This window comes from Paramisgurnus dabryanus, chromosome 10, assembly GCF_030506205.2.
Source record: "Paramisgurnus dabryanus chromosome 10, PD_genome_1.1, whole genome shotgun sequence".
In the NCBI taxonomy this organism is placed as follows: Eukaryota; Metazoa; Chordata; class Actinopteri; order Cypriniformes; family Cobitidae; genus Paramisgurnus; species Paramisgurnus dabryanus.
In genome coordinates, this window is record NC_133346.1 from 21,155,671 (window position 1) to 21,181,788 (window position 26,118).

The 26,118-nt window shown below is 36.8% G+C and overlaps 1 protein-coding gene across 2 annotated transcripts; it reads left to right on the forward strand.

The window, feature by feature from the left end:
- Nucleotides 1-1,345: 1,345 nt before the first annotated feature.
- Nucleotides 1,346-25,746, forward strand: fam163ba (family with sequence similarity 163 member B, genome duplicate a). Of its 2 annotated transcripts, none has more exons than XM_065290751.2 (3): nucleotides 1,346-2,363; nucleotides 21,783-21,898; nucleotides 23,944-25,746. In XM_065290751.2, the coding sequence occupies exons 2-3, from the start codon at nucleotides 21,806-21,808 to the stop codon at nucleotides 24,406-24,408; spliced, it is 558 nt and encodes a 185-aa protein (XP_065146823.1). In that variant the 5' UTR covers nucleotides 1,346-2,363; nucleotides 21,783-21,805; the 3' UTR covers nucleotides 24,409-25,746. The 2 variants fall into 2 exon arrangements, with proteins under 2 accessions (XP_065146823.1, XP_065146822.1); XM_065290750.2 differs by having other exon boundaries at nucleotides 1,348-2,367.
- The last annotated feature ends 372 nt before the right edge of the window (nucleotides 25,747-26,118 follow it).

A 26,118-nucleotide genomic window follows, 5' to 3' on the forward strand; every position in this document is an offset into this window, starting at 1 on the left:
TAACAGATAAAGGCTTGACAGAAATGTCTAGGGCTGACATAAAATGATCATCTATGGTAGATCTTACATCAACATTTTGTGTGTGAGCGACAGAGAGGCTGTAAGGGTGGATGTAATTTTCAACGCTCATCGCACCAAAGAAGAATTATATGCACTGTTGACCGTAAACAGCTGCTGCTTCTATCAAATTGCAAATCGGGAAACGGCAATCAATGGAAAATAGAAATACGACTTACATGCGGTTTTATTGCATTTTACAAACAACCTACCGGACATGACAAAAACTGTAAATGTGGCTACTATTTCAATAATAAATGTAAGCATTTCTTACAATAATTACACTCTAAAAATGCCTGGGTTATTTTTGACCCATATGGGTAAATATTGGACAGAACACACTGCTGGGTTGTTTTAACCCAACTGCTGGATTATTATACCCCATGGTTTCATAACGACAACCCAACATTAGGTCATTTTTAACCCAACATTAAGTCATTTAACACAGCATGTGTTTTGTCCAATATTTTCCCAATATAGGTAAAAATAACCCACCATTTTTAGAGTGTATAGTCGTATAAATAAATCAGCTTTGAATCGATCATTGGAGTATCAATCGAGTAAAATAACGAAAGGTTTCACTAGTATAAAATAACCTGATCTCACATTAATTTGTAGGTATTTTATGAATTGGCTGTTTTTGTAAAAATTCATACAAAGCAAATAGTACAAAAACATACAATTTTGGTCATAAAAAATGACATTACATATACGAAATTACGTATACGTAAAATACGTTTGAAATGACATAAGATTGTGTTAAAAATATTTGCTGTCTCATATTTGCACATATAGTTTTTATTAATATATGTCTCAAAAAAATAGTGGAATTAGAAATATTTGCATATATGTAGTCTCAGCCTCAGACGTCACGCCCACAAACTTCATATTGAAGGTCTGGCTACGCGAGACTAGCATATATGTGACCCTGTCAAAATCTAATTCAACAAGCATTCAGTTCTTTATATTTGCTTATTGTTAATAATCATAAGAAATATGTATCACATTTACGAGTAGGCGTACAGTTAAATAGCATAAATGTTTTGTAAACTAGGCTTTAAGGTTTTGTTGACTCCACAGAAACACTGCAAACCATGCAGCTTTAATATTAACTGTTCTTTCAATTGATTTAAGAGGTCAGCTGTGACGTTTCAGTGTTTTATTGGTCAAAGCGAAACGGCATGTGTATTTACGCCATTGCTTTAATATTAATCAGTTGCAAAAGGATAATACTTTACGGTTTCAATTTATACATGAAATATGAACATTTATTCAATGTATTTTTGATTAGCCTACCTTTAACAGTGCATACATTTTGACTTTATTTATTTGCATTTGGCACATTACAAAGTAGGCTAGCCTATTCTTCAAAATAATTGTAAAGCTATCCCAAAAACCTTAACACAAACATTGTAAAGTTTTACATATATTTAAACGACTTAATCACTGACGATATCCTAACGCATTCGTGAGCTCTGATGAATTTACGACGCTTCTCTGGATTCGTTGAAGTCACATAACAGTTCCTGATAGCCGCATATCGTCAGTCAGTGCCCGGAACTGTAAAACCGTCCCATCCCACTCCGCGTGTACTGGCAGATTTACAGTGCACTTCAGCCGCACGAGACAAACAGCAGCAATTATCTCGAGGGAAAGATCGCGCGACACCAAACATACGGCAAATCAGGCACGAGAGCTCGGGGAACAAGCGAGCGGAGATTTCCACGGTCCACTGACATTTTTTACACAAGGAGACGAAGGAAAACAGAAAGCAGTGACATCTCCAACAAGCCTGGGCTGCATTGTGTTGTGGAGCTGCGAGGGTTTTTGTGTTGCAGTTGAAGACATTTAAAGGCGGAACGAGAGGAATAGCGTTTTTCATTTTCATCACCACTTCTAACACAGGTTCATATATATAGCATAGTTCGCAAAACGACGCTATATATGAATAGGACTACCTATTGAAAAAGGACATATCATTTTTTTTTACCTCAACAAGTTTTGTATCGTGCCCTCGCGTGTCTTTTCCCTCAGAATTAAGGGAGCGTACGCAAAGGCGCTCAGGATCTTGACAATGTTGAAAACAAAGCAAAAAACGGATATGAAATAAGCAACATATTTACAATTTAATCAGCTGCGACTGGTTTTTGTCTTTCCGCCCCCTTTTTGGACACCGAAAGTGGACGAAAGTCACTTACGCGGATTTCGTAACAGTTCAACCGTTTAAACGATCATTTATAAACCGTTACTCTCGTCCGACCCTCGTCACTCCTGCAGATGTGCCCTGGTTCAATTCCAACCTTTGTGTAGGTAAGATTACCATTTTGTTAGATACACGAAATGTTGTAAATTTGTATGTATGTTCATAATTTAGGTTTTGTACAGAGAACATTTAATTTGCTTGTATTTAGTGGATGGGAATCGTTAATTCACGTTTAATGCCAACATTCAAGTGCTCGAAGACATGCACTATATACGATAGTTTCATAAATAGCATTTCTGGTCAAAAAATAATCAGCGTGAGGACTTTATTATGACGTAGCATCAACGTGAGGTTGTAAGGAAGTTGTTCTCTGTCCATGGTGCTGAAGTTATGAAAAGTTCAACTGCTGGTTTAACTTCACTTGCAATCTGTAGATGCTACACATACACGAGGCATTTTCCTAAATATATTCTCAATTCTAAGTGGAAAACATAAATCCCTGGGAAGAGATTGGATAGACCCCAAAGCACCAATCTCCACAATAATGTTAAATTTTCACTTTGTATATATTCAAAAAGACAACCGTTGTTTTGTTTAGCTATTAATATTAGCTTAAATAATATTGTTAGCTAATAGTCTTGCTTGTTTGATGTGTGATTTGCAGTCTTGTTTATGTAATCAATCCCCTTTTACATATACTGTAACTCAACAAATAAAACAAGATTTTATCTTAATTAGACATCAAAACCCTTAAACCTTTATGTGACTTGTGAGGGCCAGCTGATACAGCTCAGCTCTGCACTCTACCTTGCTTCTGATTGGTGGATAAGATTTCCCATAACCTCTTGAAAGGTGAAAGGAGACTCAGTAACGAAATGAATCATATAGGGGGATGGGCATTTCCACAATAATAATGTTAAAGAATTCTCTCCACCCCCTCAGCCATGACCATTTCTCCATCCCTCACCATCCCCCGTGACATCTCTTTCCTTCTGTCACGCACATTAATTGCAAGATGCCCCATTGCAATGAATAACGGAGACAAAAGCACACTGTCAGCTTCAGAGGAACTTTATGCCTGGGTCAGATATGCAGCTTTTCGTCTAAGGGCCGAATGCTAGTACTGTATATAGACTCTGCGAAAATGTGCAGCTGTTATCTACAGGAGTTATGTTTACCCTGTCTGGCCCATAAAAATAACTTTGTCGGTCTAAGCAAATATAGTCAAGTTGGTTCTATCCTTTTTTTACCAGGAATAAAACAAAATGTAGATTCACTTTAAATGCCAGAACTTTAGGATACAAAACATTACACTTTTAAAAACAAAGGTGCTACAAAAGGTTATTCAAAGAAATGCCACATAAATGCCTCAAAAATTCCTTTATAACCATTTGAGAAACAAAAATGTGTAGCTATTATATGACGTTCATGTGTTCAGACTAAAATGATTATATAATCATGCAGACAGAATAATTATAGTCTGTAGTAATACATTTCTATTGCAACATATCAATAAGATTAGTAATATTTGAAAAACGTAGTACGTTGAAATGACACTAGATCGTGTTTTGACCACGTGGCCTCTTTGGAGAGATCCTTAATGATGGTGTTTGTGTCTTGAGTTTTTTTTAAGCACTGGTCTGTTCATTGAACCCCATCATCAATCGGTTTCCTGTCTTTTTTAAATCTCAGCGCTCCAGAACATACAGTATCTGCCTCCCTCACCACTCATTCATTTATGTCTTTGACTGTTCACCCTCCCCATCCCTTCCCCCACACAACCACGTCACTTCCTGCGACCGCAGACACAAACATGAGGTCACGGTGCACCTGCTGCTTTGAGGATATACACTAATCAAAGCCTTTTCAAATGTAAACATGTTAGATATTGCATTCTGTACTGCAAAATTGAGCAAAGACTCTTCAGTGTGATAGCATAGCTGATGTTATCACCTACCCCAAAGTGCTTAAAGTGAATTGGGAAACAATGAGGGTGGTCCCAAAGCATTAAGAAAATTGATTTCTCACGGCTTTTGTTGTGGAGGAGGTTTCCCAGCAGGATAAACATCTCATCCACAAAGGGACCACGCTAGACAAATGTGATAATGCTAGATGAGAAACAGAAGCAGAAACCATAATACAGGAATGATTCTGGTTATAAAGTGGATATAAAATAGGCTATACTGTACTTGCTCCGAATTCACTCTCAGCACACAGATTATGTAATTTTACAAAAGAATGTTTTAATGTAAACACTTTTATCCTCTTCATGGTAGTGGAGAAAGACTGATAGGTTGTGTGCATGCCTGATAAAAAAATATGAAGGTATCTTTGCCTCAATATTTCAGAAATGTGATGTGCAGGAATTTACTTGGATTTACGTAGTGTCCTTTTTTCATATGAACAGCATTTATAGCAGAGCACCAAAGTGCATTTTTGTGCCCTTGAAGCATACTTCAGGGAAGATGTAGTGAATCCCTGAGTAGTGAAAAGCTTCATCTGCAAGGCTGTTATTGAAGGGTACATGCAACAGTCACTTCAGAGAAGTATTGTCATGATCGTGTGATCCCAGTTGGCCATTATACATGTTTTTGAGATTTTACCTGAAATTAAATGCATCATGCTTCCATAGACTGTCAATAGGTACATTTACATGCAAGCAAATAATCAGTTTGTAATCGTATTGGGGATTGAAAAGCCTTCATGTAAACACCTTAATCAATATGATTGAGTTCGATCGGATGCAAATTTCAATCGTATTGAAAAAAAGGTGTAGTCCGAACTGTTATTCGATCATCAGGAGAAAAGTATGCATGTAAACGCGATCAATCGTAGTATTTTCTCAATGGAATGCAAAAATACCTTGTACTTAAGTTCATGTCTTATATTTACCTCATATATTACATTATTCTCGTCACAGAAAAATGCAATAGCAAGGCAATGGCAACACTCATTATTAAGGTTATGCGCTGTACATTCTGCAACGTTCATGTGTACCATAACATTACATAAAGCAAAAAATAGCATTGTGCCTTTCGAAAAGTGTATTTTCTATATCTGAAAACTTCTAAAGAACAACTTTCTCCAACTCATCTTTGACTTTGTACATTTATATGTAAAAACTTTTTTGCGTGAAAGATCGAAAGGATTTTGTTGATTAGTTATTGGTATTTGGGGTCTAATAGTCTTTGGGATGTTTTTGAACTAGTTTTAAAGTCCATTGGGCTCGATTTGATGCGTGAATTTGGCAACCCTGGCTGTGTGCTTGCGCAGACGTTTGTGAAACGATAATTTTAATCATTTTGCAATGTAAACGCTGTTGTCGTAAACTGCAATCGGATTAAATCCAGTCAGATTTTTGCAAATTTTGCATGTAAACATAGCTAGGGAGATGTATTTTTTATACAATACTTTTTTGTCTTGTATTTACCAAGTGGCACACAAAAAGACAGAAAACAAGAAATACATTTTAAATTAAAGAACATTTAACTCACTACAGTACAACCAATTCAACAGCCATACAGTTTGCTGATTCAAAACAAAGTCTTTTTAATCCATGGTTGGGTAAATATTGGAACCAACCGCTAGGCTATTAATCTGTTTCAACCTGAATGCTGGGTGTTTCAATACATTATTGGATAATAGCAACCCAGCATAGATTTATTTTATAACCCAAGTTACAGTTGGTTCTGTCTACTCAACTTAAAATAACCTAACATTTGTATAGTGTGTAGTGTGGGATGTACTCATGTAGGTTTTTTAAATCCTTTAAATCCCAAGTGCACGTTGACAATTATGCTATACGAATACTTCAGTGTACTCACTGCAAGTCCCCTGCCCTTTAGAGAGTGTCAGGCACAAAGATGCAAAATTTCAAATTGAAATACATCCATAGCCTAACGCTTGGCCTTTCTACAAATGTAGTTATAAATAGAGATTTTGAGGAGCATGTTAGGATGGTAAGCGCTTTTCAGCAAGAAGAGAAAAGAGAAGATGACTCAGACACCCAGAGGTATACAGTGTACATGGCTGGAGGGTTGGCAGGTGAATCATCCAGTCCACATATAGCTCATAAAAACTAGTTGGCGGTAGCTAGAAAATCAAAAGAGCCCACACTTGGTCTTTAGACACAAATCTATTTGCTTAGAAAGGTAACAGCACACCTCTCTGTAGGAAACTGCATGATCTGAGGTATCCGGGGCGAAGCTGAATACTTCGACTTAGTGGTTTGTTTAAATCCGTAGCAAGCAACACAGATTTCTCATATAATAAATAAGCCGAGTTACTCAGTCAGGATTTTGTTATGGTCCATTCATTGTGCTTCACAGTGATTACACTGTGGCTCTTGTTTGTTATGTTTTGGGTGAAAATAAGAAATATTCATGAAAATATGATTTGTGTGGACTTAATCCAGTTTAAACTTAGCAACTGTTTCCACTTCTCTTTCACGTACTGTATGGCAATGTGCATACTGTATACAGATGGCACTGAGCAACTTTAATTTGTTTCTAATTTCCCTTGTGTCTGTAGGACAGAGAGATACTGTGCGTGTACAAATTCAAGTACACATAAAGGCTTATTAGGCTTTAATGGGAAATGATTGTCATTTGATGGGATTTTTATTGTTAAACTTGTAGTGTTGGTTCTAACCCCTAGTTTCAAACTTAAGATGTCAGGTTAAATTTAAGATTAAATTCTGTCAGTGTATAAAATGTGGATCACAAATTAATACTTTTGGCAGACGTTTTTATCCAAAGCGACTTACATTCATTCAAGCTATTAATCGGTATGTGTTTGCCTTGGAAATTAAACCTATAATCTCTGCAGTGCTTATGCAATTAGGATACATCAACTTTATTTAAATTCATGTGTATATCAGTAAAATAACCCTCTGCACCATAAAAGTAAAAAATTACTGTAAAATTACAAATACTGCTTCATAAATCTAATACAACAGTTTGTTTTTGAGGTATGAGGATACTTTTTAATGTGCAATTAATCTACGCCGCTCTTTGTTTGACAATATGGATGGTAATTATGCAGAGAGTCACAAATGATAGAGCACCTGTAATTTTTAAAGCATTCATTTTATACAGTTTATACAGTATGTGTGGGTGAGACTCATCCAGACAGCATTACCTGTTTGTTTCCATGGTGATAAGATGCCACTTTGAGAGTCCTTGCAGGATTTTTATAGGTACTGTATTGGGCGTAATGATTCGAACAGAGAGACAAGTGTGCTTACTGTTCATGCCGAAGTCATGTTATATGGCATACTATCTTTAATCCAGTCCTCAAGTCTGATTGGACAAGAGGTGTTCAAACAGTGCTGATATAGTAACAGATTAAAATCTAAAAGTTTTAGGCATTGTTATGTTTTTCTTGACTTATAAATGATCTCTCTGCCATGATGCTATTTTTTGTGGGTAATTGTCTGGGTTGTGCTACAGTATATATTTGTGTTGCTGTATAATAAAGGTGTTGTGGTAGTAGTGGTACTGTATGTGTCTTTTATGCCTACATTTCTGCATAACCTAAAAGATGTAGTTGCAGGTACATATTGCTGCATCTTTCTATGGTATGTCCATTAGAGAATTTGGTCTTTCTCCGTTTTGATGGAGTTTTTTTAAAGGGGACATTTCACAAGACTTCTTTAAGAAGTCAAATAAATCTTTGTTGTCCGTCGTATGGTGTCGTATGCATGTGAAGTTTTGGCTCAAAATACCATATAGATAATTTATTATAACATGTTAATATTGCCACTTTGTTGGTGTGAGCCAAAATGTGCAGTTTTTGTGTGTGTCCTTTAAAATGCAAAAAAGCTGATATCTGCACTAAATGGCAGTGCTGCTCTGGTTGGATGGTGTAGATTAAGGGGCAGTATTATCTCCTTCTGACATCACAAGGGGAGCCAAATTTCAACGACCTATTTTTTCACTTGCTCGCAGAGAAAAGTTACACAAAAACACATTACACATTTTCATGATATGTCCCCTTTAAAAAGTCACATTAGACAAATTAAAACCTGCTAATTTTTTTTAAGTAGATAAACTTATTTATAGTCATATTTTTGCAAAGGCACAGCATGCCTGAGTGATCTACGCTGTCCTTGCAGTTTAATTTTAATAAAACAAAGCCAACTAAAACACAGATGTATTTTGATAATTAATCAAACCTTTGTGGGTCGCCACAAGTTCTTGACACACATCGACTGAACACAATCAATCCTGACAGTAATGACATCAGTCGTTTATGCGCCACAGTCACAAACATGATCTGAAGATTATACACCGATAATGTTCAGTGTTGTCTGTTTTGTTTCCTTGAATAAAAAACAGAGAAAAAACAATAGACTGTAAAAAAATGGACTTAGTGTCCGTGCCGTCACCCATTGGTTTGTGAAGATCGTTTTTGAAGCTTAATGTGGGGCGTTGCCTGCCGTCACCATCTTGGCTGCGCGTCACTGCGAATCACTCACGGAAAACCGAAAATAGGTAAAGGGGCGGGACATGGGTAAAGCTGAGGTGGCTTGTTGCTGAAACCACGCCCACCTAGCTCGATTCTAGTGACAGCAGTAGCTGTTCAACCGTCACTCAAGCGACCTCGCCCTTAATTATGCAGAAGTTTAAGGCTTAATATAATTTAAACGGATGAGTTCAAAAAAATTCACCCCCGCACAGTTGTCATGAAGGGCAAAATTAGCTTTATAGACCAAAAACACCTTTTGTACCAGGCTGTAAACATATTATTTTCTACTGTAAAGTTGGGCATTTTTAACATGGGAGTCTATGGGAATTGACTCCCTTTTGAAGCCAGCCTCATTTTGAAGCCGATGAATTGCAGTTTAAGTCACTTCCTCAGAGAGATCGGAAGGTTGCCCCTCGGAAAAAACAAGCACCTTCAGTGCCTCTAGTGGGCAATGCTCGTTTACATTTTAAATTTGCTAAATAAGCTCAAAATATTAATAGGTTTCTCTCACAAATGTATCGTTTTGATTGATTCGTGTCATTTGGATGGTCTTTTATGGTTATGTTGATTGGAGCTTCACTTTTTTGGGTACCTTAGCTTTCGGTAGACGTGCTACAATGCTTGCAATGCTTCAGTCATGCAAGACTTAAGTCCTATCTACTTGAATGGGGAAAGACTAGGGTGGCCATTCATGTAAGTTCCCCCGGACATGTCCCAAACAGGATTTCGGGTTCGTTCTCCGGAAGTCGCGTTGCTCGACCGCATACATCATTGAGGTTCTCACATTTCAGTTAAAATACATTAGAACATTAAGATTTATTTCTTTTAAGACATACAATCATTGTAGTTGAATTTTTACCTTAAAATGTAACGGTTGCTTTTCTGAAATTGAACCCGGAATATTAAACCTTGATGACGTATGTGGTCGACCAACGTGACTTCCAGAGAACGGACCCAAAATCCTGTTCGGGACGTGTCCGGCGGAACTGGCACAAATGGCCACCCTAGGAAAGACAAACAACATATTTCTGACCAACAATTAAACCTGACTCCAACTATACCATAACTTTTGTTTCTTAAAGCTCCACTGTGTACTTTTTTGAGTTAATTCTTAGCAAAAACCCATGTTTTCTTTCAAAAGTATGTGCTCATTCATGTGTAATTACTTCCACCCCACTAATCAAAGTATTCTCGTAAGTGTAGAATCTGCTATTTAAAATGCATACCGTCGAATCGCTTTCTGGCTGAATCCATGTTGTGCCTCCATCTTTGAAATACATTCGCCGACGAGGGACATTCCTGAAATTCAAGCTCCGCCTTTCGCGCTTTCAGACTACACTCACGCTGGCTGCTAGCTGAAGCCTCCGGAGGTTGCATGTGTAGGCGCTATACGTCATCAAGACAGTCTTATTTCAGAATATTAACAATTATAAAGCTGACAATTATTCTTAGTTAATTGTAAATTGATGTAATATGCTTATGACTTGCGAATGTAATGCTCAGTTAATTTAAATAAACCAGGCTTGATGACGTATCCAGCCTGTGACCTGCGTAGCTGAATCCTTCGGATTTTACAACAGCCGCACACCGTGATGAACCTGCGATCTAATGCTTTGATTTGAAATCCTGTTGAAGACATATTCTCGAGGATATTAAAACAAGTCGCCAAGGAAGCGAAACGGGGATTTTAAACAACAACGCGGCAGGAAAAACATCAAGACCAAAGTCAATATTGGAGTTAGTTTTCCAAGATGGGGCTCAAGGGACACTGAAGTTGCACTTTATATCTTCTCCACAGGTAATTCAGCATATTCGTTTACATCTATACAGTCCATGTTGTAAACTTGAAGTTTTATAGTTCCTTGGCTAACTTTAGCATGATTATGCATAACACTTGTTAGTGTAAACATGCATGTGGTTTAATGTGTTCGAACAGCCACACGCCGTCTCTCCGCCCATTTATGTAATCTGAGGTACTGAGATAAATGTTTTTCATCTTTTCTGACCTCTAGCACAAACACACGGTGACAGCCCTATTTTTAGCCTTTCATTGATAAAAAAAGTCTGATCTGCGCGTCTTTCGTTTTATTTTACAAACGTGTGAAAGTTGCGCGATCTTTTTACACACGGACATGTAACATTTACTTAAAACATAAGCATTGAACTCTGACATAATATTAGTTCGCGTCCATTTAAACCCGTCATTACTCCCGCTCATGATTAAATGACAGGAGAGGGACTCGTCCACAGACCATCTCCTCGGTATTCTGGAGAGAAGCGGTCGAAAATGGACAAAAAGAGACGGATTTAAACACCAAGTGTAAACGTAATGTGTCTCTCTCGTCCACTTGTGATCTGATCGACGAAAACACATCTTAATACCAAGTTTAACAGCCCCTGTGATATTTTTCTTCGCGTTGGTGAAAAAGGAGTGTCTAACCTACGTTTATGGTTGCTTTTTGTATGTGATTTTAAGCGGACATATCATGACAATCAGACTTTTTCCATGTTAAACATAAATCTGTGTGCGTTGATGGATCACAGGCAAAGGACATTGCAAATTGTTCATTTTTTTTCATTGCTTTTGCTTTGTAGCTACTGGAAGCCATGTTAACCTTGGCATGACACGGCCGGGCCACCGTACGAGTTAAAATGCGTTCCGAATGGGGGGGCTAGAAAGTAATATTCAGTTGGTTGTCATATAGACTTTCACCGCTAGATGGGAGTAGATCCTACACAGTGGAGCTTTAAGCTCAAAAAAAAAATATATATGTAGATATGTATTTATTTCAATGTATCTTGTTTCTTCAGCAAATCAATATATACACAGTGGCGTTAGAGCGAACTTATCTTTGGTTTGTTTACCTGATCTTAATCCAAGCTTTCCGCTGCTACTGCTTCACTTTCTGTATAAACGTGTTTGCGATATTTACCCTCACGTTAGGAAAAAGCTTCATTGGCAGAGTCTGTAATGGTATGGGTGCCTCCTGTCATATGTTTGATTTAACATCCGGCCTTTATAGACCCATGAGAAGTCTTGAGGTGGTGTGCATGCCTTCATTACCCTTCATTGGTGTGGGAATGTATTATATAATAGCATACCTGCAGGCTCAATCCTTCAGCACATAGACTCACTACAGACTCTATGCAGTATGCGTGGGGTTGCCAATGGTGACACTTTATTTCTCACGAACCACAAATATGCATGGAGCATATTGCACTGTAGTTATTCATATCAGTGTGCTTTTATTGAGTTTGATGTGTGAGTCAGAAATATAAAAAGCTTCTTAATCTTTATAGACTCTGTATGAAGACATAGTCATGTCCCTCCAAGAGAGTAAAAATCAAACAAATATATTGTATGTAACATGTATATTACAATGTGTAATTTTTTGCTTGTTTATTTATACGAATTGCAGATATATGACAGTGAGTAGATCTGAGTTTAAAATCTCGTCTTTACATTTGTGAAAAGTGAATATAGGTTTAGCAAGGTTTTACTGTCTTTACTTGTCATAAAGTTCATTTTATTTAATATATTTTGCGTTGAGGAAATATGCAATTTGTCCTTAGTTGGCTTTGTAAAGGACAAGGTAGTTTGTCTTACAGACAAGATTCATTATTGTACCTTCTAAGTGTGTCTGACAGGTTTTTTGTAAATTAGCATTTTTTATCAGATTCTTAATGGATTTCTTAATGGATGCCTGAGGCCAGGATTAAGTGAATTTGAAACAAAAGAAAAATATGTGCCGAGAGCATTCGGTTATTATCATTATCTAATTTTTGCCAGAGGTGGCGTTTAGTGGCTTTTGCATCAGAGTTTCTCAATTCATTGCATGAAGTAAAGTTGTACGGAATAATAATGTATAAATCACCTATTCGGTTGTTAAGTGATGATGTTAGGATTACTGTTTCCAGATCCAAACTTCTACCTCCACTGTTTTTATTTAAACAGCCGATTATGAGCACTATTTATTAATATCACACATTTAAGCGAGAATTTTATAAACTCACATGTAAACTCCAGTCTCAGGCTCTCAATATATTAATAATTCATAAAAAATCCACTTCATAAATCCATGTCTGGTCATCTCGGAATTTGTTATGTAGATAAAAATTAGATCTGTGTTTTTGGTAGTTTTTCATAATGATACGAGTGTATTACAGCTGTGATTTTTTGTTATTTCTCTATGACATCTGTAAGCGTTTGAAGCCGGAAGCGGCGCATGACGTCAGACTTAACTACCAAATATCTGGGTTCTTGAAGAGTTTGGGAAATATACGGGCCCTGTAGAGTCATGTTTCGGTGGTGCACAAAAAAGTCACCAGCACACAGTATATGTTGAGTTTTAGATGCTGGCCATTTAGATGCAGATCTGTATAGCACATTTTGTCCAAACAGCACCAACTAGCATAAACCAGCTTGGTTAAATCAGCCTAAGGACTGTAACATGTGTGTGTGCGTGTTCCTTTCGATGCATTGCTGTTTTGAATGATGTGCTTTTGAAGTGTACTTGATGCAGTGTTGAGTCAGTCTTATCGCTTATGCAGACACAAATGACCTTTGTTACAGGTTCATGTTTCCATATTCATGTCTCTTGTCAGATTGCAGTATTATTTTGTCACATGAATTATGAAAATGCCTTTTGATTTCTTTGCATGGCACACTACACACAGAGAAATGCAACACACTTCATCAAAGTGAGTTGTAAGGCTCGATGGTAACAAAATGTTTTTTTATTGCCTGTTGTTTTGGATCAAATAATCGGTAAGAGCTTTAAGATGATACGTTACACATAGTGTAATGCTAATTTTTGGACTTTTGAATGCTCTAAACTTTTAAATATTCGTCGGGATTTATGTGATTGACACCAAACATGGTGAACATGATGTCAAGACATTGGAGATGCTAAATTGCGAACAGATTTTTGATTTCTCAAAAGCTGTTGCCATGGTGAGGTGACAAATTTATGGTGAAATCAGAGAAAATTATCACCCGCAGCAAGCAATAACCGAGACGTGAAATGATGGCTAACTTTAGACCCAATTTAGTCCAGCTATGAATAACGCATTTCTACCCTAAATAACCTTGAATTTGGTTACATGCTATTTTTTTTCTTCAAAATATACTAGTCAACATTTGAAGTGGATCCAAAAAGGTTCATCAAAGTTTTCCTTAAACAAGAACGGGTATTGGGTATTGGTTTTTAGACTTTTAAGAAATGTTTGGATCCACTTCAAATGTTGACTATAGTGTACTTTGCGAGATGTATGATGTATGATCATTCATATCTTTTACATGTTCTTCTAAATGTATACGCATTGTCTATTATGGGCTATGATTAGACATCTATTTTCACTGACAGACCAAATTTCTCGTTTTAGCCAAGAGATGCTTGCTGGGCATCAAGGTACATGATACAAGAAACAAGACATTTTTTTTTTAATTTATTACGTTTTATATGCTAGAGCATTGATGCATTGTAAAAAACATAAAGGACTCTATCATACACCCAGCACAATACAGCACAATACAGCGCAATGTGCGACTCAAGTGTCTTTTGCTAGTTTCAACTCGGCATAATTATCATTTTCATGTTTAGCACCACAAATGCATTTGCGCCCAATTTTGCGCCCATGGGCATTCTGGTCTGAAAACTAGGTGTGTTCAGGCGCGTTGTTGGCGCGATGCTATTTTGAGGCAACTAAAATAGACTACGCCATTGACCAAAAATAAGGTTTTATTCCTACAATGGAAGTCTATGGTCACTCTCTGCTGTGTGCTTACCATCATTTCTCAAAATATCTTCTTTTGTGTTCAGAAAAAAGAAATTCATACAGAACAACATGAGAATGAGTAAATGATGACAGAATTTTCATTTTAAAGTGAACTATCCTTTTAAAGGGGATTAGAGCTGAGACTCTCATTGGTTTATTGCACCTAACACCCAAAACGCACCCATTACTCATTTCGAAAATAGGAACAACCCTTTTAGGCCGTGCGCTTGGCACATAAACAAATTTTCTCGTCTTTAAATTAGTAAAAGTTGGTGCGGACACGCCCGTTTAGACCTTGCGCGGTGCGCTTTAGACCATGCGCTTAGATCGTTAAAATAGGGCCTGAAGTCAGTTGTGAAAGTTTGCTTCTCTGAAAGTCACAATGCATTTGACATCAAAGTAATACAACTTGATGTATCTTCACAAAAGAACATGTTTTGGCTTAAATTATGCAGGTTTATGTTTCCATATTCATGTCTGCTGTCAGATTGCGGTATTATTTTGTCACATGAATTGACTTCAAGGATTTACATGCATTATGTAAATACCTTCTCATTTCTTTGCATGGCACAGTACACACAGAAAAATACAACATGCTCCATCAAAGTGAGTCGTAAAGTGCAATGAGCAATAAAATGCATCTAAATGTTTTGAATGTTTTAGGTTGCCTGTTGTTTTGGATAAAATAGTTGGAAAAATATTTAAATAAAATAATAAAAAAGTTGGTTTAAATTAAATAAGTAAATAACATGATTGCCTTAAAAGAAATAAAATATTTAAATAAATAAATGAAACAAAACACCTTAACTTTGCTTACATGATGGAATATCATACATCTCTCAAGTTATTATAGCTAGAAGTGGGTTACTCATAGCCGGACTATATATATATATATATATATATATATATATATATATATATATATATAGAGAGAGAGAGAGAGAGAGACAGTGAAATGATGGCTATTGCTTGCTGGGTCATTACTTAGCAACATGAACTTTAGAAAGAAGCATATGGATTACATATAAGTAAAGGACAATGCACATCCAGCCGGCTGTTATCACCAAATAAACTCTGTCAGGGTTATCAGGACACTGACACAAAGTGGAATTGGATTTTGTTCTGTCTGCATAAGAAGAGACAGCAGAGAGTTTGTTATTAGGAGATACAGTAATAGACCTCCGAATGTCATGACTGACCAATCAGAATCAAGTATTTCATAGAGCCATAATAATCATGTGCCTATATTATATTTAAATGTACACATTTTAATTAACCTTATTTATGTATTATTTTATGTCTAAATAAATTCCCTAGTTGTCAAATGATACCTAAAACATTTCGCAAGGATGCAGGACACACAAGATACAAGATATTTGTGTCTCTATAGTAAGTACTTTCTGCACGACTCATGACAAAGCTTCAACACTTCGCTCAACACAACCAGATTGTGCCGCTATGACCTCCATGTGAAACATGTGGCAGGGGTTCCAAGGTGCAAGATACAAGAAAGAAAGCAGTAACAACAATGAAACGCATGTTAGGTAATTGAGCTTGATGGATTGCACAAAGAAAAACAAAAGAAGGCACATTGTTGTGAAGTTTCTATATAGATTAAAATATTTTCTCAAATCTTTCTTTTAAAATTAACTGCAGATAAATGACACAAATAAGACGTACTGTACTGTAAGCAACACAGATTTGGTTTTGAAAGAATTTGATGAGAAATATATGTTTATATTGAACTATATTGGCTTAAACTAAATTGTTGGCCTAATTGTATGCAATTGTGCCTATTTTTTCTTGGAGTAATCCTCGTTTTACAACACGATTTCTTTGTCGCTGACTGTGTGTGTTTGTGTTAGCGTGTGTGTAGTGAATAATTAATGCTACATGTGATATGGCAACATTTTCTTCATGCAGTTATCTCATTAAGCCGTCCCCATGAGAGATGTGTGAGACAGACCGCACCACGCTAATGCATAACCTGTGTGCGTTCATTGAATTACGGCTGTGTACATGCGAGCTCTGTCTGTAAATATTGTCGGTAAGCTTTACCCTCCACTAATTTTAAAATCAAAGGATGTCCCATTTCAATCCCGCTCTCAGTATAACTGATCTTTATAGGTTGGCATTCATAAACAAGGCATTCAGCGTTGTGCTGATGACATAAACAACTAATTTCCACCTCCGGTTAAGTCCAATATCAACCGTTAGCTCCGACGCACAATTGATGGCATCTCCTAGCTGACTTTTTCGCAAATCGAATGAAAACCAACAGTCCTGTTTCATTTCCTAGCCGGATCGATTGATTGCGTTCAGCCACTGGTCGAATCAAATTAGAAGGGCCTAATTTGATTTTTGGAAGCAGGTACGACCTACTTGAGGACAGCTCTGCTGATTGGCCGAGACAGATGACTCTCAAACAGTCAAATTGTTGTTAAACAACGGCGACAGTTGAAGAGAAAATGCGTCCAGTGTACATGCATGTGTTCAGTCCCACCGGACTACACAGTCTTAACTCCGTTATTAGTGAAAAATACAGGAATTAGCGTTTTGTGTCCACCCCTCAGGATTTCGGCAGGCGCACACATGCTTTTTCTCAATAGTCTCAGGGTTCAATTCATCTAGGAGCTTGATGGAGGTTCATGTCCAAAGAGCAACCAACAGAGGGAATGAGATAGATGAAGCTCATTACACATTGACATTACACAAGATTACTTGGCTTGGGCTTCTCTCAACCTGAACAAGCCTGGCTTAAGGTGGTTTTACATGGGAAGCAAGCTTTATATTCGGCATACAGCTTTTTGCTGTATGATATAGAACCTTTAACATACTAAGAACCTTTTTGTTTCACAAAAGGTTAATTGTAGTGGAAAAAGTTTTTTTAGATTATAAAAGAAAAAAATAATGTTTTTTTTTTTGAGCGAATGGTTCTTTGAGGAACTAAAAATTAAGAGTGCAGACTAGCGTTTTCACTCCAAAGTTTAAAGTTAAAAATGCAGGATCTCTAAAAGCCAATGTTGACATTTCAAATCACCAAAACAGATACACCCCTACCCCAATAGACCCTTTTACAGTTGGTAAACATTGTGACGTATTTGTGTGGGCAGGGCTTAGCTGGAGGCAGAAAGAGCCGCGGAGGCAATGTTGACAAGCTTAAACTAGCACATTTTAGGAGGGATTTATTTAACATGGATGCAGAAGAAGTTTCGAATCTGTCCGAATATGTACAGTCACTGATTCTGCGGGACCGTGACAGCTATTTTTGTAAATTAACTCTCGCGATTTTAACCAGGTTTTGGATATTTCCTAGACAACATATGAATTACTTTTGGGTGGTTTCGGGAATTTTGTAAAGGCTTATTCTTATTGTCTAATGTAACCTATTGCTGGGCTAACTATGATTAGCAATTGATATTATTTTAAGAGATCATTCAAACGATGGCATACACATCTATCGCTGTATGTTTGTTTAACATTTAAGCTAAACAATAGCGCGGTTGGTGACTTTTCACCTATAAAACAGAAACATGCTGATTTGTACAAGATAACCAACACACCAGTACATATGCATAGATTATATTACCTGATATGAAGTGTCCACTGCAAACACAAGCATTATTTATGATTGTCTCCGTCTAGTCTGTACGCCGTATTGCATTCAACCACAATTGTCTTCTTGATTTCTGTGAAGGAATGTCTGCAGGGATCCGGTAAAACTTTAGTTTTGAACCAAAAGTGCTGTTCCTTCTATTCTGGCAGCCAAAAACACATCAAGATGACATTTTAAAGTCAAAATCTCAAACTTTTAGCGCGTCACAGTGACGTGGGCGATTAAGGGGTCTATAGAATCTGGACCTTCTTTTGATAGACCTGCCCCACATATACGCAACCCAGGCAACGATTTTGGATATTAGACACTTTTTACATTGTGTTCACACACTGCCAACCAGTGGCTGCTCGTGACTGCTCTTCCAAGGGGCGCAAATTCAAAATATGTGTTCGGACTCAGAGTGTCATTTGTGATGCAATATGTGTTTGTTGTGTCATGTTAACCATGTGCTTCACGTGTCAAACTAAAATAAGTGCCTGCTGCACATGTGTCAAAACCGTTTATGATAAAAGAGACGCTCACGTTCACAGAATACACACAAGACACTCCCTTAACAGTAAACTCTGATTACGCTTGAGATTATGCAAGGATCTGGCAAACTCGATCGTCTCTTTTATTATAAACCCTTTATAATAAAGGTGCCTGTCTGCAGCAGGCACTTATTTTGACAAGACACGTGATGCACATAGGTTAATTTTAAAATGACGAACCACACACATGATGGCCTACATACATGTTGTGATGAACTTCGCATTGTGCGCCTCGAAAAAGAAGTCACCGGCCGCCACTGCTGCCAACACACATTTATCTCCAAACATCTTGTAAAAGTGGATTTTGCATATGTGCCCTTTAAAGCCATGAGCTTTTATTGATGTTTCTGATACTTTTGTAGGATAACTTTGTTAACTTTATGATACATAGTAATTATTTTGTCTGACTACAAATCTTAAAAAAGCTTATGATGATTAATAAAGTCTAATGTGGCTAAATAGTGTTTTTAATCTTATGCAACGGCTGCCGCTGTACTACTTTGGGCTATGGGTGCTTCAGTAAAGAGAAGCCAAATCTATCAATCCTTTTCTACATCCCTCTTAAAGATTATTTGAACATGCAAATGTGTTACATTAGTGTCATTTTACATGCTTTAGTAAGCAAATGTGTTGATTTCTCAAAGGTCTGTTTGACATTTAAATAAAACTTGTGGGTCAGTTGGCCTTGCTTAGTTTCACCAAAAGCCCATCAGGTGTTAATACTCGTCTAACTCGTTCCTTCACTTTTACGTTTAAAGTCACTGTGCAGTTGTAAGACTAATATATAATTCAGCTGAAGACTCAGGGTCACAGCCATACCTTTAACAAGTAGCACAGTGTTACTTGTTCTGGCCATGAACTGTATACTTTGAAAGGCAGGGTATATGTGACATTGATGAAAACCCTTTTAAAGAGGATGTTTAGAAAGAGATGGATCTAAAATCAATAAAGACACAATACAATGTTTTGTGTAATAGCTTCTGAACAGAAACTGTAAGAACTATAGACATTAGCTGAATATGCATTTAAGACTTAACTAGATACCTTAACAAGTTCTTGAATATAATACTGTATGCAAGATGTCAATAAAGATATTATTTCTTAGAATGAAGCATTTATCTCAAAGTTTCCACAGGAGGACTTTTACTTTTTATTAGTGATTAATCACGACGTATCACATACAAAATAAAAGTCTCTTTTCATAATATATGTGTGTGTGTACTGTGCATATACTATGTATATATAAATACACACATACATGTATGAATTTAAGAAAAATGTTATTAGGTATATTTTTTATTTATATTTATAATATAAAATATATCAAAATATATATAAATATACATGTAATTGTTTCTTAATTTTAAACATTAATGTGTGTGTGTTTGTGCCCATTAATATATATATATATATATATATATATATATATATATAATATATATATATATATATATATATAGTACAGGCCAAAAGTTTGGACACACTTGACTAAAATGTCAATTATGATCTTAAAGGAACACGCCCACGTTTTGGGAATTTAGCTTATTCACCGTATCCCCCAGAGTTAGATAAGTCCATACATACCTTTCTCATCTCCGTGCGTGCTGTAAGTCTGTCTGATGCAGCCCCCGCTAGCTTAGCTTAGCACAAAGACTGGAAGTGAATGGCTCCAGCTAGCATACTGCTCCCAATAAGTGACAAAACAGTATTTAACAGTATCTGTGAACTATATTCTCAGAAGGCGAAGCACTGTTACTTGGGCGGAGTGATTTCCTCACAGGAGAAGCCCCCTGGTGAGGAGCAGAGAGTTCGGTCAGAGTTGTGCAGACCACTCACTTCTGAGAATATAGTTCCAAGTATGTATACAGTTAAAAGATGGCTGTGTCTCATATGACCTTGTTATTTGTACACGCTGTGACTTTAAAAATCACAACACATAAATAGGAAAATGTACACGTTATTTTGTCACTTATTGGGAGCAGTATGCCAGCTGGAGCCATTAACTTTCAGTCTTTGTGCTAAGCTAAACAAGTGGGGGCTTCGTCAGACAGAGTTACAGCACGCACGGAGATGAGAAATGTATGTATGGAGTTATCTAACTCTGGGGGATACAGTGAATAAGCTAAATTCCCAAAATGTGGGCGTGTTCCTTTAAAAATCAATTAAGCTGAAGTTATTAAATGCTTAAAATTACTTTTGTAGACAAAAGTATACCCGTGCCATACAGACTCATTTTTGTTATTAGAAAACTTTTTTATTTTAATATTTTATTTTAAGCAGTAGTGATAATTGATAGTTTCAATTTAAGTGACAGCGCATTGTTTATGGTTTAAATGCTCGTGGATTGATGCGAAAAAGTGTAATTTAACATAAAATCTTGAATGTGATGCCAAGTGTGTTTTAAGAAGACCGCAGTGCCATACACTCTCTACCCAGCACTAAATGATTCCTCGTCTATCATAACAATCTTCAGAGAAACATATCCATCTATAAATCTAAATCTTATACCGTTGAAGAGAAACACGATCGATTGCATCATTCTGTCAATCACTGAGTGAAATGTTTCATTTTATCGTAAACTTCAGAGAAACAGATTTAATAATGTGTAGAACATCTTTCAAACATCAATCTATTTCCGGGTCACAATAAAACGAGGAAGCATCACACAGCATCCACAATGGCTGAATCGAGAGATATGCAACTTAAAGTCTCCTTAAGGAAAACTAATACAGTCATTTACTCCTGCACGTCTTTTCAAAATTGCATTATTTTTTGTTCGGTAATAACATCGATTTGAGGCAAGATATTCTCACATTGTTTTCCGCGCAATAATAGAGAAAGATGATGACCAGGGGAAGCAATTTCACATGACTGATATATTCCTCTCTCTTGCAAACCTTGTTTCTGCATTTTTATAATGCACATTTTAAAATACAGTACTTATGTCAGGGGTGTGGGACTGTGGGTCCCTTTTATTAGATGAAAATAAGCAGATTATAGACATTCTGCTAAACTTACATTACTAGAAGCACAGAAATCATACAGGTGTGGTATGATGTGACATTATTATTGGGTGAGTTGTCCTTTTAAATAAGCTGATGAATAACTGTGTTTTTTTTCTCTTTGTCAGGGTGTTGATGGAGAGCTTTTCGAATGACAGCCGGGACAGTGGTCATCACAGGTGGAATTCTAGCTACAGTAATCTTACTGTGTATTATTGCTGTACTGTGCTACTGTAGACTGCAGGTGAGACTTGAGCGTTACACAATGGTGCTCACGGCACAAGAAATTGCTTCTCTTTTGCTCTTTCCCCCCATTTGTTTTTCTCTTTTTTCTCAGCTGGAGCACTGCCACTTTTTCTCTAGTGGGTATAATGCTGTGCTTTAGTACTTTTCTTCTTTTAGAAAGTACTCCAATGGCCTTCACTCTTAAATCTTCAAGGGGTTCAACACGTACTGTATAATGTCTCCCTGTAGTCAAGAATGTGACATTATAATTTAAAACTAATCTTTGAGCATCATAAAAGCATATAAGTTTTGACCTGTCACTGTAATTTCTTCTTGCTTTAAAACATCTTAAATGTAACTCAACTCTACACCCTTGCCTCATTTAGTATAGAGACAGAGCGCAGCGGTCATAACCTGAAAACCATGCCCACCGGGGGAAAAACAATCCATCCATCTCCATTGACTTTGTATTGCGAGAGGCTGCCTCCTTGTCATTTCTGGCTTATAACAAAAACAGAATAATGCCAAAAGCTGCTGTGTGACAATGTGTACAGCTAAACAAGCCAAAAAACCCAGAAATAAGTTTTTATAAGCTGTTGACCCCAAAAAATGAGCATTTAAAGACACAAAAGTGGAAACAGGCAACTTTTCATAGTACTACTATTAATAGAACTGCGCCCACTAGGGGAAAACATAGTCTGCAATCCACTTTTTTCTACTTAAAGGCTTGGTTTTACAGCTCGACAGCTTATAAAAACTTATTTTTGGTTTTTTTGCTTGTTAGCTGTACATCTTGTCACACAGAAGCTTTTAGGCATTATTCTGTTTTTGTTATAAGCAAGAAATGAAACGGAGGCGGCCTCTCGCGATACAAAGTCAATGGAGACGTTGGATTGCCCCCCCCCCGGTGGGCGTGGTTTTCAAATTTGCATAACTGCGCTCTGTCTCTATACGCGGCTCTATGCAAATGAGTTCCCGCCTCTACTCAATCGCACAGGTCGGACCATAGATATGAATATGCAAATTAGTCCCCATCTGTACTATTACACCACCTCAGACCGTAGATATATATGTAAATAGATGCTACATGCGGCAGTTTTAGACACATAATTGCTAAGTTCGGTTTCACACAATGCAAATGTAAACTCTAGCACGTATCTTTAAGCGCTGATGTTTAGAGGTTTGCCCATGGCTTGTCTTAAAACATATTAATTCTTTCCCCGCCATTGGCGAGATATCTCGTAAATTAAGGGAAAATGCTTCCCTGCCAATGACATGTTTTTACGGAAATCCATGTTTTCACTATTATCCACTAGGTGACGCTCTTATCCTACTTATAAAAACTGAAGCATTTAACTGATCCAAAAACAGTAAAAACTCTGTGTATGTTTTGATCATCATTCTGAATCTGATCTCTAACAAAAGTTCTCCAAAAAAAGCAATTATCTGTTATTTTATTTTATATATTGTATGTTTTTATAAAAAAATAATAAAAAATTAATAAAAATAAAAATTAATAAAAATAAAAATAAATAAAATTAATGAAAATAATAATTAATATAAATTAATTAAAATAAAAAATAATTAAATAGACGTCATCATTCTGAATCTGATCTCTAACAAAAGTTTTTCAAAAAAAAGCAATTATCTGTTATTTTATTTTATATATTGTATGTTTTTATAAAAAAGTATAAAAAATAATAAAAATAAAAATTAATAAAAATTAATAAAAATAAAAATTAATAACATTAATGAAAATATATTTTTTAAATTAATTAAAATAAAAAATAATAAAAAACACCACATAGACGTTAAACAACAATAAATACCTGGTTTTCACCACAGTGAGACTTTAAAGTAAATAGCTGCTTGGAACAAACTAATAGATGTGATCATTTGGTATGTATTATGAGAAATGCTTGCTATATTATATGGTGAAGCAATATGTACCTGGAGCATATCATACATGTATATGAAATTTATAGATCCTTCACTAAAACTTAAAATTGAACAGTAACACTACATCTTTAATCTGACACGCTTATTCCCAAACTTCTATTTTAGTACTATTGCTGTAAGAAGGAGGAGTCGGAGTCAGAGGAGGAGGAGCCTGACTTCGCCGTCACGTCTCGCCTGCCGCCGGTCCATTCCAACCACAACATCCTGGCGGCGACTGTCCCCATGGCAACCGCCCCCAATGGGCCTGCCCTCTACACGCCGCCTCCGCCAGTTCGAAAATTGACCCGCTCGCAGACCTACTGCCCGTCCTGCACACATTATGAGCCGTTTTACCTGCAGCAGCCAGAAGGTCTGCGGAACGGGGGCGAACGTATCAGTTACCGCAGCGTGCATCAACAAGATTTGGGGCTACCCACCCCGATACCCACCCAGATGCATTCTCCGATACCCTCCCCGCTGCCCACTCAGCTGCCGACCCCTCTACCCAGCTACCACAAACTAAACCTCAACCGCTCGGTTACCATGAGGGGGGTGTTCACACGAAGCTGCAGCATTAGCACAGACGTGTAGCTGGACGTCCAGTTGGTTTAAACTTTGACAGGTACTGTTGGTTTTACCGACACGGGCAGTAGACACAAAAGTCAACGTGATGGTCTACTTTTTGCCAGTGTAAAGACAATGGCCTTTGAGTGTATTTACAGTATGATGAATTCTCAGTGCATTTGTTTGTAACGGGGCATCTGTTGCCTATGCTGCTAAAGGACTGTAAGGGCAATGGGGTGAGACTGGAGATGCGGACCCTATCGTCCTCACACTCTCTCTCTCTCATTCCATTGTTTTGTGGTTTTAGACATTGCAAAGAAGAGTCAAGGAGGACATGCATCAATGCAGACATGTGAAATTCTTGAGTATACGGTCTTTATTGAATTTTTTTATTGTTCATGTAGCGTACGTATTGAATGGAATTTTAGCAGAATATTTAAATGATAAATTATAGATAATAAACGACAATTGTTTTTATTTTAACAAGCCAACATACAGTACAGAAAGTCCTAAATGGGTTGCAATAAAACTGCTGAATGAAACAGTAATCTCAGTAGACCACGACATCCTAGACGTGTGCTAGGGATGAGAGGCATTATTTTTTACAGACAAAGTTTATTCAGCACCTCTCTGTGTGCTGTTATAGATATTAATAGATGTTTTTTTTTCAGTTTCCAAACTCTTGGTTATGTTTTAGATGTTTGAATGATTTGTTCTGCTTGGTCACAGCCACTTCAAAAGATCAGAATTTTGCTTCACCTGCATTATATCAATCATAAAACGTTTATTATTTTAAAAGTCTGAAAGTGAACTGAATACGGGACAGAGAAGTTTGAATTTCAAGGGCTGCAGATCTTTCTAGACGTCACTTGTTGGATTTTGAACAGAGCATCATCTGCCAGAAGGATTTATGCGCATTTTTTTGCCTTGTTGATGTGAAAACCGGTAGGACGTTTCAACTTTCCTCTTTTGAATAATGACACTGATGTTTGATTGAAAATATTTCCTTCTGTTGTTTCTAGCCTCTTTTGGTTTGCTGTTTTCAAGCTGTGTGTATATTGAAACACACTACAGTCCTACAGGTGATATTGACTTCTGTGGTCACCATGTGATTGTGTTGTGATTTCAGATGTCTATCTTTTCTCTACACATCACACACCATGACCTATTTATTCTTCTGTACACACACATGCACACATCTCAGTGCCTGTATTATTATGATTATTATTATGATTATTTAAAAATTGTTTTATTTGCATCGCTGGTTTATTACAGTATAGTTTTGTTTTCATGTTTTAAAGTGATGCTGAAATGTTACTGTATTGGATAAATACAAATAAGAACACAATGTGGATAATAAACTGGTTAAATGACTGATTAAGTTGCTTTGTTAAGATTACTGAACAGCAGCAGTCATTAGTTCTCTTGGATATTGTTTATACAGAGGTTTGGATTTGTAAATCAAGAAGAGACAGAAGTTCAGAAGACATCTCAGAGATCATTGAGAACTACAGAAGACAATTGACTTCCATTGTAAGAAGATACATATTATGGAAGTATTGTGATAAATAAATGATGATAAATGATGAAGAAGGTATTTTGATAAATGATGGTAAGCACACAGTTGATGGTATACATTGAATTCCATCTACTGTGGAAGTCAATGGTTATAATCAGCTATGTGCTTACAAAAAAAGAAATTCATACAGGTCTAAAACAACATGAGGATGAGAAAAT